The sequence below is a fragment of the Mesocricetus auratus genome, unplaced genomic scaffold (assembly GCF_017639785.1).
Source record: "Mesocricetus auratus isolate SY011 unplaced genomic scaffold, BCM_Maur_2.0 Super-Scaffold_4256, whole genome shotgun sequence".
NCBI lineage: Eukaryota > Metazoa > Chordata > Mammalia > Rodentia > Cricetidae > Mesocricetus > Mesocricetus auratus.
In genome coordinates this window covers 112,208,768-112,224,184 of record NW_024429182.1, presented here as the reverse complement: position 1 = coordinate 112,224,184, position 15,417 = coordinate 112,208,768, and the positions used below count along the sequence as shown (strand labels likewise).

Here is a 15,417-nt window from a genome sequence, read left to right as displayed (position 1 = left end):
AAAGCTATAGATACCATCAAAATTGATAAAGATTAAATTTTACCAATAGCAACCTCTTGATTAGAAGAGGTGATTGATCATTCATGAAACAGCATGACCATTCAATCTAAACTAACTTATGTGACTAACAAATGTTTCTCATCTGATCAGATAAAACTTGAAAAAAAGGCAACTTCCCCAATGTTCGTGTTGGGGCAGAGTTTGTTTTTGTGTTTCAGGAGATTCTGGTCCACAACATGGGGCCAGGTAGGTGTCTGAGGGTCATGCCACTGCCAAAGGCCATGCTCATCAGAGCAGTTTGTACTCTTACCTGGGGCCATGGCATTATCTGGTCCAGAGATACTACTGAGAGCCATGTCTGACTCTAGCCCTACAGCAGGCATGGTCTGAGTTGATGTTCATGGTTTCCAGAACCCTAGCATCCATGTAGACTCTGATGACCACATGGGTCACAGACATCAATACAGCCAGCTATGGTAGAGCCATGAACCCAAACATGGTCCTTGGTAGCAGCATGGGTCCTGATGTCACCATGGCCCCTGGTGGCAGCACAAGCCACTCATATCAGCATGGCCCAGACCCCTAGCATTGGTATGTATTTTGATTGTATCTGGAACTATGGGCATAAACACAGATCCTGGCTATGGAAGGGCCATGAACTCAGACATGGCCCTCAAGGACCATATGGATTACCATGATCTGGTCAGCCATCCTGGTATCCAAGGGCCATGCTGCTGGGACTGATTTGGGTGGCCTGTGCTGCCACTGGGGCCGTGGTGATGGCCAGGACAGAGTTGCTTCTGAGGTTCATAACTGGTTCTCTATTCCTGCTGCAGCTGGGGTCTGTAATGATGCTCATGGCCAGTGTTAACAAAGGGTTATAGAGGAATATTAAGCTAAACAAGGTACACAGGGAAGGGATGTCATATAATACTTTATTAGGGAGAAGTCACTTACATGAGAAGCTGAGAACCTGAGGTCAGCACTCTGCTGGTCTCCAAGACTCAACTGGAACCTCAAGAGATTGCATGTCTCCCTTCCCCCCAGCTCTTATCTCCTGTTCCTACTATGTACTTGTGACCACACCCAAATGGGTGTGATCAACAGTACAGGTACCTAAGATCTCTCCCTACACAGGGTGCCATAGAAACCATATATGTGGAAATTTGCTGTCTGTACTGAGGCTGCCCTGCCATTTCCTGGGCCTGGGGGAGCTGGCCCCTAAATTTGGGGAAGAGGGCCACAGCCCTCACTACATGTGTGCAACTCACCTGGGCAGCATTTTCAAGCTGACTCTATTGTTGGAATGCAGATGAGCCAACTCTGACGGCTTGAGACTAGGAGAGCTGACTCTGTCCCCTTGTCTGCCCTGTGGGGGCATGGGTGAGACAAAGATGCTTTCTTCTGTTTAGTCATTGCCACTGGTGTCACAAGAGTGGTAGAACTAGCTCTGCCCCTCACCGGCTGCAGCACACAAGAGAGCAGGCTCTGCATTCTGTCTGGGTAGCCCACTGGAGCTGACTTTGTTGGGGAAGCAAGTGAGCAGGTCCCGAGGACATGGTAGCAACTTTTTGCCTTAGTTGGAGGAGATTGCTGCATATCTACCCCGGCTTCTCCTTTAGCGGTAGAATAATCAGGTAGTGCTGCTAGGGGAACAGAGCAGGAGCAGCTGTAACAGTTCTCTCTAGAACAGGAGCAGAATTGCTATATCCTGTGAGGAGACAAATCCCTACTGCGTCCCAGCTTCAGGGAGCCTGGGTTTTCAGCAAGTCAGGACACCTTTCTCTCAAGGGCTGAGCTGTCTCTATCCTCTAAAGCTGTCTTATTTTGGCTCTAGGCATAGCCCGGTTTCCTGATAAGTCAGAATATGTTTGTAGCTCCAGAGCTGTAACATTCACACTCACTTTCAGTGAGAGCAGGAGAGCTGACCTCACGCCCCTCATATTTTCCCTACAGCAACTGGGAAAGAGGGCCATGCACCTTGCCTAGGCAAATCCTGGTGATGTGAGTGTGGGAAAGCCAGATCTGAAGACACCAGAACAGGAGAACTGACCCTCTCCTTTTCTACAGGATGCATTAGGTGAGCTAAGCCTAGGCAGTGCTGAAGAGCTTTCCCAAGTAGTGAGAATGAAATAAAGCTGGTTGGCTGACTGTGCCCACTATCATCCAGGTCCAGAACCAGGGCTACAAGTTAGCCCACCCCAACATCTAAAAGGGATGAACATGCATATCCAAAACTGTAGGATCTTCCCAACACAGGACAACAACTGGATAGCCAAGAGGCACACCAGAGAGAGCCTATTACAGATAGTATACCAGAAGCCAGAGGCCTCAAACCAGACCAATGATTCATAGCAGTCAATACTTACAAGTGAAGATGAATGGCCTAAAGGATAAACTATGTAATTCAATGGGTCACACTACAGCTTCCACAAAGTTCTTCTCTTTTTTGTTCTTTTTATTTTGATTGTTGTTTTTCTTTAAAAAAATTGGTGGGGGTTGAATGGACAAAGGGTGGATTTAGGGGGACAAGGAACATAAGTGGGATTGGGATGTATGATGTGAAATCCAAGTCAATAAAAGATTAAAAAAGATTTAAAGGCATAATGGTATGCAATTAATACAACACTCAATATATTATAGCAACACAAGGAAGATCTAAATGCGTGTGAAAAGAAACATATAGGCATATCTATACCCCTTCTCCAAAACCTTAATTTGTGAAAATCATGTAAAGCAATAGTGGTGAAATCTGTTTTATAAACTATGAAGACTTCAGTACAAAACATGATATTTCTGATATTTCAATTAAAAAAACTGTGATGATATAATGTTTTTTTTACGAGATAGGGTTTCTCTGTATTGTTTTGGAGGCTATGGGTCCAGCCTGACCTCGAACTCACAGAGAGCCGCCTGCCTCTGCCTCCCGAGTGCTGGGATCAAAGGCTTGTGCCACCACCGCCTGGTGATATAATGTTTATTAAAACCACTGGATATAAAAATAGCAAAGCAGCCATACTAGTTAGCCATAGAATCCAGGCACACACCTTTAATTCCAGGACTCAGGAGACAAAGGCTGATGGATCTCTGAGTTCAAGGCCACCTAGGGCTACCCAAGATTGAATCAGTCTAGAAGAATAATAGAGCTCACACCTTTAATCCCAGAACAAAAAAGGTTTATAAGATAGAACAGGGTTTTCAGTAGTCAGTCTCAGGATTTCTCCAGCCACCGAGGAGAGGCAGCAGTCTGAGGCATGGTGAAGAGCTCATGGAGATAGGATCAGTCCTTTCAGCCTGCGATAGAGGTAAGAGTTGGTGGCTTGACTACTTTGTCTTATTATAATCTTCAGCTTGAAGCTTGAACCCCAATATCACTGAGTCTTTTATTTTTCATGCTACATAAAATGATTTTTTTTGGTGCCTAGGAGTGAACTAGGGCCTTGTGTGCAGTCAGCAAGTGCTATAACAGTAAGCAACATCCCAAGCACAAGATACATTTTAAGTGGCAACTATAAATAATTTTAGAAATATATTATTTTAGCTAAATGGTAGTAAAGTATTTAGAAAAGAAATGAGGGTGTAGAGTTGGGCTTTTCTTTTTATAGTAATATGGAGGGCAAGAGATAGTATATATCTAAGTCTTCTTAGAAGATTGTAACAAATGAGCAAAACTGAACCTCTCTGCGACACTCACAAACTGTGCTAGTTAAAGTTTTGTCAACTTGATACAGAATAACGTTACCTGGGAAGAGGGACCCTCAACTGAAGATCGCCTCCATCAGAGGTGTGTCTTGTGAGCTATTTTTTTTTTGTTTAATGGTTAACTTGGGCAGGTCCAGTCTATTGTCCCACCACTGAGAAGGTGGTTTTGGTTAGTAAAGCAGGTTGAGCCTCAGCAAGCCCCAAGGATCAAGTCAGTAAGTAGCATTCCTCTATAGTTTCTGTTTCATTTTCTGCCTCAACTTTCCTGTCTTGAGTTCCTGTCATGGCTTCTCTTGATGATGGACTGTAAACTAAGATGAAACAAATCCCTTTGCTCCCCAGATTTGTTTTAGTGATTTTTTTCATAGCGACAGAAAGCATGTGAAGATGTCAACCGTAATTTCATCTGTCATTAGGGTGAAGTACAAAATACTTTTAACTGAATTATTTGTTTTTAATAATACATTTAAGATTTCTTTTCTTGAGAATTTTATATGTGCATACAATAAAATGACCATATTTGTTCCCATTAATGCCCTGCAAATACCCAGACATTCCTTCAATATGTGCCCCTTGTAACTTTAAGTGTTCTTTTTAAATAACCCATTGAATCATGCCTATTGATTGGAAATAGGCATGATTCCTATAGATTGGAAATATATCCTGGAGCATGAAAATCATACCTGTGGATACATACTCAAATAGAATGAGTCTTCATCCTCTATCAACTATCAATTGTCAACAGATTTTTCAATAATGGGTGGGATTTAGAAATCATTTACCCCATTCTATGCTAGGATTTTGTATGTCTTGATCTTGTGCAGATAACTACTGTTTCTGTGAATTCATGATTTCCACGGCTATGTCACATACAGAAAGAAGATCCTAAAATTCTCCCTTTATTTTGTTATTTGATTCTGACATTTGCTCTGATTTCCCTTCCATTATGTTCCCTAAGACTTGGTGGTAGTGATGGGGTTAAAATTAATGTACTATTTAGGACTGTGAACTCAGTCTTTTTTATTATTTTAATTTTAAATAGCTTGTTTTACATGTCAATCCCAGTTCCCTCTCCCTCCTCTCCTCCTGCACCCCCCTCACCATCCCCCCCAGCCTCCCATCCTATCACCATTTCCTTCCACATAGGAGATATCTAGAGTGAACTCAGTCTTTTTTGTCCTTTGTACTTTGAGAATTTCTCCATTGACTTCTGCCCACTGCAAAATAAGCTTTTGAGACTAAGGTTAACATCAGTATAGCTCTATTGGTATGAATATAAATTAATCTGATGGCAACCTGATAGCATGACCTGATAGCAAGATAACTATATTTCTGCCTTGGATCCTGTGGTGGTATAGCTTTCATAGAATCAGGTATTTGAATGCTTGGCCCATAAAGAGAGGCACTGTTAAGAGATATGGCCTTGTTAGAGGAAGTGTGTCACTGTGGAGTTGGGCTTTGACGTCTTATGTGCTCAAACTGTGCCCAGTGGGACATATAGTTCATTTCCTGCAGATCAAGATATAGAACACTCAGCTATCCCTCCAGCACCATGTCTGTCTGCATATTTCCACACTTCTTGCCATGATGATAATGGGCTAAACCTATGAAACTGTGAGGCATCCCCAGTAATTTTTTTCCTTTAAAAGAGTTGTTGTGGTCATGGTGTATCTTCACAGCAATATAAACCCTAACTAAGACATATCCTATGACTATCCCAGTTCTGAACTTTTGACCAGAATTACACTAAGAAACATAAAACTCCTTCCTGGAGAGCATGTATCAAATACAATCAGAATGTGATTAGTTATTCAATAATAGTTCTGTCACTATTACACCACTAGACAGATCTTGCCTAGAAAGTACTGAAACATCCTAAGATTTTTTTCTCCACCAATTATCTGTAACAGCAACTTTTATCATTATCAAATCTAGCCAGTAGGGAGGAAGTACAGTGGTTGATTTGAGGTTGATTTCTTTATGTCATTTATCATAAAGAAATATCATCCCACCATTGTTATGTTAGATAAACAAGCGGTAGCTTAATCAAAACAAAGAAACTGTGAAAAAAAGCCCATGGGAGCATACTAGCTAGACAATTTCAAACTGAAAGATTGTATTTATATATTTATCTATCTATACATAAAGCTAATATATATGAACATATATTTGTGTATATATGAATGCATGTATGTATGCAACAACAACCAAAAGAAGGGGAAAATGATACAATTATAGTATAATCCAGAAAAATAATAGAAATGTGATAAAAGTAAGTTCAAAAGAAATGATTTTGTGTAGAAAGAAATTGTTACTTCATGAAGACATGGGTCATTAAATATAAACTGTATTACAATGCATCAGACACCTTGAAATTTTTGGCCAGAAAGGCCCCATTAAATTCCAAAACAGCAGGACAATTGCCCTTGGCTATCCATCATAACTGGCTGTATTATTTTTAATGATTGTTTACAGTGTTCTGATTTTTACTGAAAATTTATCAAAATACTGGAATAACGTACCATACATTAGTATTCAATTTACCTGGATTCACTAACTGTGGAACAAATCTGTTATCTACCTATATGTACCATCATTTAAACAGTGTTAGATACTGTTTCGTGTATGTGAGTGCTTCGTCTGCATGTGTGTATGTGTACCATATGTATGTTTGGTGCCCATGAAGGTCAGAAGAAGGTACTGAAATCCCCTGGAGCTAGAGGTACAGATGGTTTTGAGTTCCCTTATGAGTGCTAGGAACTGAACTCAGGTCCTCTGTAAGAACAACAAATGCTCTTAACTCCTGATCCATCACCATAGCTTCTACATATCTAACATTTGTCTATGTGTTAGGTAATCAGTCATCTAGATACATAATTTTGTTGTGTTATCAGGAATCAAGTTGCACGATGTGCGTTTAGATCAGTTGTGTTTCTACTCACACTGGATTTGAATTGTTTAATGTTCATGTGGATGACATGTAGCTTTCACAAAACACATTGTAAAATAATGCATAAAAATGAAAAGTTTTCATTCAACAACGAAAAGACATTGTTCAAGAAAATGTGATAACATATTTTGAAGCAATGGTTGGCTTACATCTTTGCTGCTGTCTAGTCTCATTATTAATATTAAATGTTTATTTTACCTCATTCTACAAGGCATGTGCAATTGTTTTTTTTTGATTGGGACACCAAGTTTTCATTTATGCAGTTTACATGAAAACAACTGAGTTTTTTTTAGAATCTAAAATAGTCTGAGATAGTTTTATGAATTTATATTTTATATTCATCGTTGCTACCTACAAGTGTTGAACACATTTTCTGTACCATTACAAGAAGCTAAAATATGACTGATGTGCCATAGAATTATTTTAAAGCTTACAATAAATTAATTTAACTATGCAATCCCATTATTAGGTTGACAGTAATGTGTGTAGTCACTCTTACGTTCTTATCATGACTCCCCAAGGATAAAGCAGGAATAATGTAAACTAAGTACTAACTGCTCATGCAAGTCTTAAATTCAAGTGGGGAGTTTGCTTTTTTCTACTGATGTACTTTTCTGGCCAAGTCATTTGCTTTAACCTGCTGAATTTTTTTTATTTCTGTTAACGTGACCTACTTTTAAGGCAAATTTATGTATTTTACTGATGTTGCAAAAATAAATTAAATACAGTTTCCATCATGCTAAGTTTTAAGGCTTTATTTCAATTTTTACTTAATTAGCACTAACATTTTTCTGTACATAGCAGAAATCTTAATATTTTCTGAAGAGAAAAAGCTTTACATACTTGGCAATTACCACATTAGAACCAGTAAGAGTGAATTATAGTGAGAAAGTGTGAATTCTGGGATATTTTAAAAGATGGTTGATGTTATCTACATGTGCCAATTTTCATTTTATATTTACCCATGATATCAAGAATCAATCAAAACACATGGGCTGCATTTCATAAATGCTTCCAAGAATCTCTAGTTTAAAAATTAGTTATCTGCCTTACAGAAGCTTCTCAGTTTCAGTTGGTCCCATTTATTAATTGTTGATCTCACTGTCTGTGCCACTGGTGTTATGTTCAGGAAGCTGTCTCCTGTACCAATTCGTTCAAGGGTACCACCCACTTTCTCTTCTGAGAGGTTCAGTGTGGCTGGATTTATGTTGAGGTCTTTGATCCATTTGGACTTAAGTTTTGTGCATGGCGATAAACATGGATCGATCCGCATTCTTCTACATGCCAGTCTCCAGTTATGCCAGCACCATTTGTTGAAGATGCTTTCTTTATTCCATTGTATATTTTTAGCTTCTTTGTTGAAGATCAAATGTTCATACGTGTGTGGGTTAATACCCGGGCTTTCAATTCGATTCCATTGGTCTACCTGTCTATTTTTGATCCAATACCAAGCTGTTTTCAGGACTATAGCTCTATAATAGAGCTTGAGGTCAGGGATGGTGATGCCTCCGGATGTTGCCTTGTTGAACATGGTTGTTTTGGCTATCCTGGGTCTTTTGTTTTTCCATACAAAATTGATTATTGTTCTTTCAAGGTCTGTGAAGAATTGTGCTGGGATTTTAATGGGGATTGCATTGAATCTGTAGATTGCTTTTGGCAGGATTGCCATTTTTACTACATTGATCCTACCTATCCAAGAGCATGGGAAATCTTTCCATTTTCTGAGGGCTTCTTTAATTTCTTTCTTTAAAGATTCAAAGTTCTTATGATACAGGTCTTTCTCTTGTTTGGTTAGCGTTACCCCAAGGTATTTTATGTTGTTTGTGGCAATTGTAAAGGGTGATGTTTCTCTGATTTCTTTTTCAGCCATTTTATCATCTGTATATAGTAGGGCTACTGATTTTCTTGAGTTGATCTTGTATCCTGCCACTTTGCTGAAGGTGTTAATCAGCTGTAAGAGTTCCCTGGTAGAGTTATTTGGGTCATTGATGTAAACTATCATATCGTCTGCAATCAGTGAAAGTTTGACCTCTTCCTTCCCAATTTGTATCCCCTTGATCCCCCTTTGTTGTCGTATGGCAATAGCTAGAACTTCAAGTACCATGTTGAAAAGGTATGGAGAGAGTGGACAGCCTTGTTTTGTTCCTGATTTTAGAGGAATTGCGTTGAGTTTCTGTCCATTTAGTTTGATGTTGGCTGTTGATTTACTGTATATAGCTTTTATTATGTTTAAGTATGACCCTGTTATCCCAGATCTCTCCAAGACCTTTATCATGAAGGGGTGTTAGATTTTGTCAAAGGCTTTTTCAACATCTAGTGAGATGATCATGTAACTTTTGTTTTTCAGCTTGTTTATATGGTGGATTACGTTGATGGATTTTCGTAGGTTGAACCATCCCTGCATCCCTGGGATGAAACCTACTTGATCGTGGTGAATGATTGTTTTGATGTGTTCTTGGATCTGATTTGCCAGTATTTTATTGAGTATTTTTGCATCAATGTTCATGAGGGATATTGGTCTGAAGTTCTCTTTCTTAGTTGTATCTTTGTGTGGCTTGGGGATCAAGGTTATTGAAGCCTCAGACAAAAAGGCAGCCCACAGAATGGGAAAAAATATTCACTAATCCCACATCTGACAGAGGGTTGATCTCCAAAATTTACAAAGAACTCAAGAAGTAAGTCTCCAAAACATCAAAGGACCCAATTAAAAAGTGGGCTGCAGAACTAAATAGAGAGTTTTCAATAGAGGAGTCTAAAATGGCTGAGAGGCACTTGAGAAAGTGCTCAACCTCCTTAGCCATCCGGGAAATGCAAATCAAAACAACTCTGAGATACCATCTCACTCCTGTCAGAATGGCTAAAATCAAAAATACCAATGACAATTTATGCTGGAGAGGATGTGGTGAAAGGGGGACACTCCTCCATTGCTGGTGGGAGTGCCAACTGTTTCAGCCACTTTGGAAATCAGTATGGAGTTTCCTCAGAAAAATGGGAATAAACCTACCACAAGACCCAGTAACTCCACTCTTAGGCATATATCCAAAAGATGCCCATTCATGCAACAAACATGTCTGTTCCACTATGTTCATAGCAGCTTTATTTGTAATAGCCAGAACTTGGAAGCAACCTAGATGTCCCTCAACTGAAGAGTGGATAGAGAAAATGTGGTACATCTACACAATGGAGTACTATTCAGCAGAAAAAAAATAGTGGAGTCATGAGATTCGCAGGCAAATGGATGACACTAGAAGAAACCATCCTGAGTGAGGTAACCCAGTCACAAAAAGAGAAACATGGCATGTACTCTCTCATATATGGATTTTAGACATAGATCTGGGGAGTGCCAGCCTACAATCCCATGGCCAGAGCGTCTAGGAAACAGAAACTTCATTTAGTGGCTGATCGAAGAAGAGGCAGACACCCTTGGTTAAGTACTGAGCTGAACTCAAGAAAGCCAGTAACAGAGAGGGAGGACTGATGATCAAAGAGATTAAGACTGGGCTGGTTTAACCCCCAGAAACAGCTGACCTGACAAAGGTTAACTCTTGAATCCTAGGCTAATGCCTGGGAATCCAGCATGGGAATGATCAAGACCCCCTGAATCTGGGTGTCAGTGAGGAGGCCTAGGTAATCTATTGAGCCTTGGGCAGCAGATCAGTACCCATCCCAAGTATACACACGGACTTTGAACTCCCATAGAACAATGTGAGGTGCACTCTCACCCTGAACTCTTGGGGAAGGGTCTAGGCCCTGCCCTATATGAAATGACAGACTATGGACACCCCCATGGAGGGCCTCATCCTCCCTGGGGGAATGAGGGGATAACGGGGGGGGGGTTGGGGGGAGGGCACAGGAGGAGGGGAGGGAAAGGGAGATGGACCTGGAACTGACTTGTGAAGCAACCTTGTTTCTTATCTAAATTTAAACTGGAAAATAAAATAAAATAAAAAAACATGGATAAAAATTAGTTATCTGTACATTCTGAGAAATATGTGATAGGCAACATGTCACTCTTATTCTAATTTATTAAAAATGTTTAATATTTATTTCTGTTTGAATTTGGAAGAGGAGATTGTTGAGATGATTACAAGCACCCTCTCCATATGAACAAATTCTGTACTGTATGTATCAAGGCCTTATGTTTTATTGAATACTTTCCAAAAGCTAGGTGTAAAATATAAGGACAACATACTCTCATTTATGATGGGTACATATTAGTCTTATGATTTGGGAAAAACATGTATGTTTGTTAATAAGAATGTTATTGATGAATGTACTGCAGTCCTTTTTTTCAAAGTTTCAATTTTGTGAGTGACAATAGAAGTAATCAATTATATAAACTAGAATTTACTCTCTGAAGAGATTGCTCTTGTGAAAAAGGTGTCATATTTATATGCTTACACGTACATTGCTGTTTTCAAGGACTAATTATGCACACCTGTTAACAGAAGTTAAACATTCCTGCAGGACCGTGAGCATTTGAGTGCTTAAGAACTGATATGACCGCCAGGCGTTGGTGGCGCATGCCTTTAATCCCATCACTTAGGAGGCAGAGGCAGGCGATCTCTGTGAGTTCCAGACCAGCCTGGTCTACAGAGCAAGTTCCAGGACAGAGTCCAAAACAATACAGAGAAACCCTGTCTCGAAAAACCAAAAAAAAAAAATAAAAGACTGATATGACACAGTTTATTTTTTAATCATTACTATTTACTCATTAAGTATCCTTCAATCATATAATGATATACACATATTTTTATTTTTACAGTAAATTTCTTTGCTTTATTTTATGATTTGAAGTTATCATTAGTTAAAGTTTATCTTTTTCAAAACTTTTCCTTAACTGTTGTTGTTTCAGTAGAAAAAAATCACTCATTCAGGGCTTGCTCTTTTTAGGCTTTGTTGTGAAGCAAGGTCTTGCTTTATAGTTCATGGTGGCCTCAAATTAAAAAATACCCTTGTCTTAGCTTCCTAGTATAGGAATTAAAGCCACATACCACTATAACCACTTTATCTGGCACTCTCGGGAATCTTAATATTCTCTATTTACTCATGATGTAGGAAAAGATAATGGAAAACCTTCATTCCATTTGTGAATAAAAATCATTACATATAATTTTCATTATTTTCCTCAGGTTTTTTAATTGACCAAAGAAAAGTATTTATTGTTTTTATGCAACAATTGGATAGGTTAGTAGACTGCCTTTTTCTTTTATTTTAAACAGCTATTATATAAGAAGTTACACATACACAATGGTATGGAAAAGACTGTTTTGAAATAACAACAACATGCATTTTCATGTATTCAGCTGGATTCTTCCAGACAGTCTGCTTATCATTTTTTATTATACATCCAATTAGGTTAAATGCTAATATTTACACACTAAACAAATTGTTTTAAAGACATAAGAACATTTCAATATTTATTCCTTCCATGTGGAGATACTTGGTTTGAGAAGGTAATATGTCATTCATATAGATTCTTTACCCTATTATTATTTGATTTCCCACACATCTATTCATTCTTAGTATTCATTAATGTTTATGTATAAAGGAGTCTTTATGTATTATAATAATTACATAAAATCAATGAAATATATGATGAGTACATGACAAACCTCTTCTATGTTCTATTAATTTAGTTTGAAAGTATACATAAAATTATGGAGATTAAGATAAGACTTAATGAAACCAATGTCCATGGAGATGTGATAAATCTACCAGATTTCATGAATAAAATCAAATAATTAGAGGTCATGCTAATGAGTATAAAAAGATATACTTTCAAGTTCTCTTTAGTATCTCAGAGGGCATTCTAAGGATAAGGAGCAGAAGATGAGAATTTCAAGAAATATGAGTACACAAAAGTTTGGGGTCGATGTTTTAAGAACACAAATCCATAGTTGAAGTAGAGTGAACATAATTCATCATTAGCCTGATATATCCATTGTCTCTGAGCTCCCTGCCTTGTCACCCTAATCTCCATTCTTTTCTTTCATTTCTCTTAGAAACACTCTTTCAGAGATGAGATGGATTTCCACAATCTTACCAGAGTGACTCAGTTCATCCTCGTAGGGATCTCTGACCTCCATGAGGTGCATTGTAGGAGGAAGTCTGCATGCCGCCATTAAACATGTGACTTACTAGAGGCGCATACAGATGAGGTAATAAAAGGGCGGTTTACCACACCGCTAACCACACCCATTTTAGGCAGGACTAAAGACGTATAAGGCTGGACGTAAAGACGTATACGTACGTAGGCGGAACCATGTCACTAGCCATGCCCACTTTGGGCATGGCTAGGGAGCGTTAAGGGGAAAGGCATAAAAGACAGCACACAGGAAATCTCGGTCTGTTTTTCCTGGAGTTCGGCTTCTGGTCCGATAGCTGAAAACTGCTTGGCTACTCTGGGTTTGGTATCTTGTGAGTAATTTCTACATTAAATACTTAGCTTTACTTTCAGTAATTGTGTGTCGTGTATCGTTACAGCGTCCATTGAAGCCTACAGTGAGAGAAAGTTTCAAACTCCCATGTATTACCTGCTGGCAAATTTGTCCCTGAAATACATATTCTGCCCATCAGTTACTGTTCCCAAGATGCTCAAGAATCTCTTGACGGAGGATCATAGTATTTCATTTGTTGGGTGTGCTCTGCAGCCCTATTTCTTGGTGACCCTAACTGGGACTGAAGTTTTCTTGCTGGCCTTGATGGCTTATGACCAGTATGTGGCCATATGTTTTCCGCTGCGTTACTCCCTCATCATGACCAAGGTTCGCTGTGTACAGCTGTTGTTTGGAACCTGGTCCTCTGGGTTTCTCAACTCCTTTATCCATACAATGCCTACATTTATCCTGCTTTTCTGCAAGTCCAATCGAGTTAACCAGTACTACTATGATATCCCACCTGTAGTGACCCTGTCATGCTCTTCTACCTACATGGCAGAAATGCTTATTTTAATGGTAGGAGATATTTTTGGTGTTGTTGCTTTTCTGACTACTTTTATCTCTTATACATACATTGTCTCTCCCATCCTAAAAATCCAATCAGTGGAAGGGAAGTGTAAAGCATTCTTCACATGTGCTTCCCATCTTCTTGTAGTCTTCTTGTTCTATGGCACAGCTATATTTACCTATATATGCCTCTCCTCCAGTCAACACTCTCCTGACAGAGACAGACTCGTCTCTATGTTGTATGGGGTCATTACTCCCATGTTAAACCCCATTATTTACAGGCTGAGAAACACAGAAGTCAAAGAAGCACTCAGAATAATTGTTTCATATTAGGATGCGCTCACAGAAAGAATGATGTAAGACTTATAAGTACATTATCTGAGTAACTGTATCTATCGCTGTCTTGTATCAATATCTATATCCACATGGATGCCTATGATATTTACATATGTATTATCTGTTTCCTTTTGTTTCTAATCTACATTTATCTATGTAAATACAGTTCTTCACATCTACTTTGTTTTGTAATTTTTAAAAGAATTTTATTTATGAGCATGAGTGCCTTGCCTGCTTGTACATATGCATGTATTCTTTTTTCCATGTATCATTAGTTTTTTCACTCAATATATGTGTTTATTTAAATTAGAAAAATGAATGCTTCACATGTCAATCCCAGCTCCCTCTCCCACCCCTCCTCCCTTGTCCCTCCACCAGCCTACCCAGCCCCCCAACCCATCACCACGTCATTCCCCAGGGAGGGTGAGGCCCTCCTTGGGGGATCTCCAAAGTCTGTCATTTCATCCAGGGCAGGACCTAGGCCCTTCCACATGTGTCCAGGCTGAGAGAACATCTCTATATTTAGAATGGGCTCCCAAAGATCATTCATACACCATGGTAAACACTGATCTACTACCCAAGGCCGCAGTGATTTCTGTGGCCTCCTCACTGGCACTGCATTCATGGAGTCTGGATCAGTCCCATGTTGGCCTCTTATCCATCAGTCTGGGATTCAAGAGCTCCCCCTCATCCAGTCAGCTGTCTTTGTGGGTTTCACCATCAATGTCTTGAGCCCTTTGTTCATCACTCCTCCATTTCTGTCACTAGGTTCCAGGAGTCAGTTCAGTGTTTAGCTGTGGGTATCTGTCTCTGCTTCCATCAGAGGTTCTAGGATGGCATATAAGGTAGTCATATAAGTTTGCCAGTTAGTGTCATCCATGTAGATGTCTGAAGATCTCACTAGTGCCAGATCTCTCCTCAAGCCTATAATGACTCCCTCCATTATGGTATCGCTCATCCTTCTCTCCTCTATTCTTCCCCCAACTTAATCTTCTTGCTACCCCATGACCTCCTCTGTCCTCCTCTTCTCCCCTTCTCTTTTTCCCAGTTCCCTGTCCTCTCCCCCCATGCTCCCAATCTGCTCAGGAGATCTTGCCTCATTCCACTTTTCTGGGGTACCATGCATATCTCTTTTAGGTTCCTTCCTGCTTCCCAGACTCTCTGGCAGTGGGATTGTAGGCTGGCACTCCCCTGTTCCACGTCTAAAATCCATATATGAGTGAGTACATACCATGTACGTCTTTTTGTGACTGGGTTACCTCACTCAGGTTGGTTTCTTATAGTGCCATCCATTTGCCTGAAAATTCAAGGTTCCATTTTTTCCCGCTGAATAGTACTCCATTGTGTAAATATACCACATTTTCTCTATCCACTATTCAGCTGAGGGGCATCTAGCTTGCTTCCAGGTTCTGACTATTACAAATAATCCTGCTGTGAACATAGTGGAACAGATGTCCTTGTTATATGAATACACATCTTTTG

The 15,417-nt window shown here is 39.5% G+C and overlaps 1 protein-coding gene across 1 annotated transcript; it reads left to right on the top strand.

Annotated features, from left to right (window-relative positions):
- The first annotated feature begins 236 nt into the window (after positions 1-236).
- LOC101829994 (olfactory receptor 5V1-like) lies at positions 237-13,932 on the top strand. Its single transcript, XM_013118921.1, has 2 exons — positions 237-246; positions 13,139-13,932. The coding sequence occupies exons 1-2, from the start codon at positions 237-239 to the stop codon at positions 13,930-13,932; spliced, it is 804 nt and encodes a 267-aa protein (XP_012974375.1).
- Positions 13,933-15,417: the final 1,485 nt, after the last annotated feature.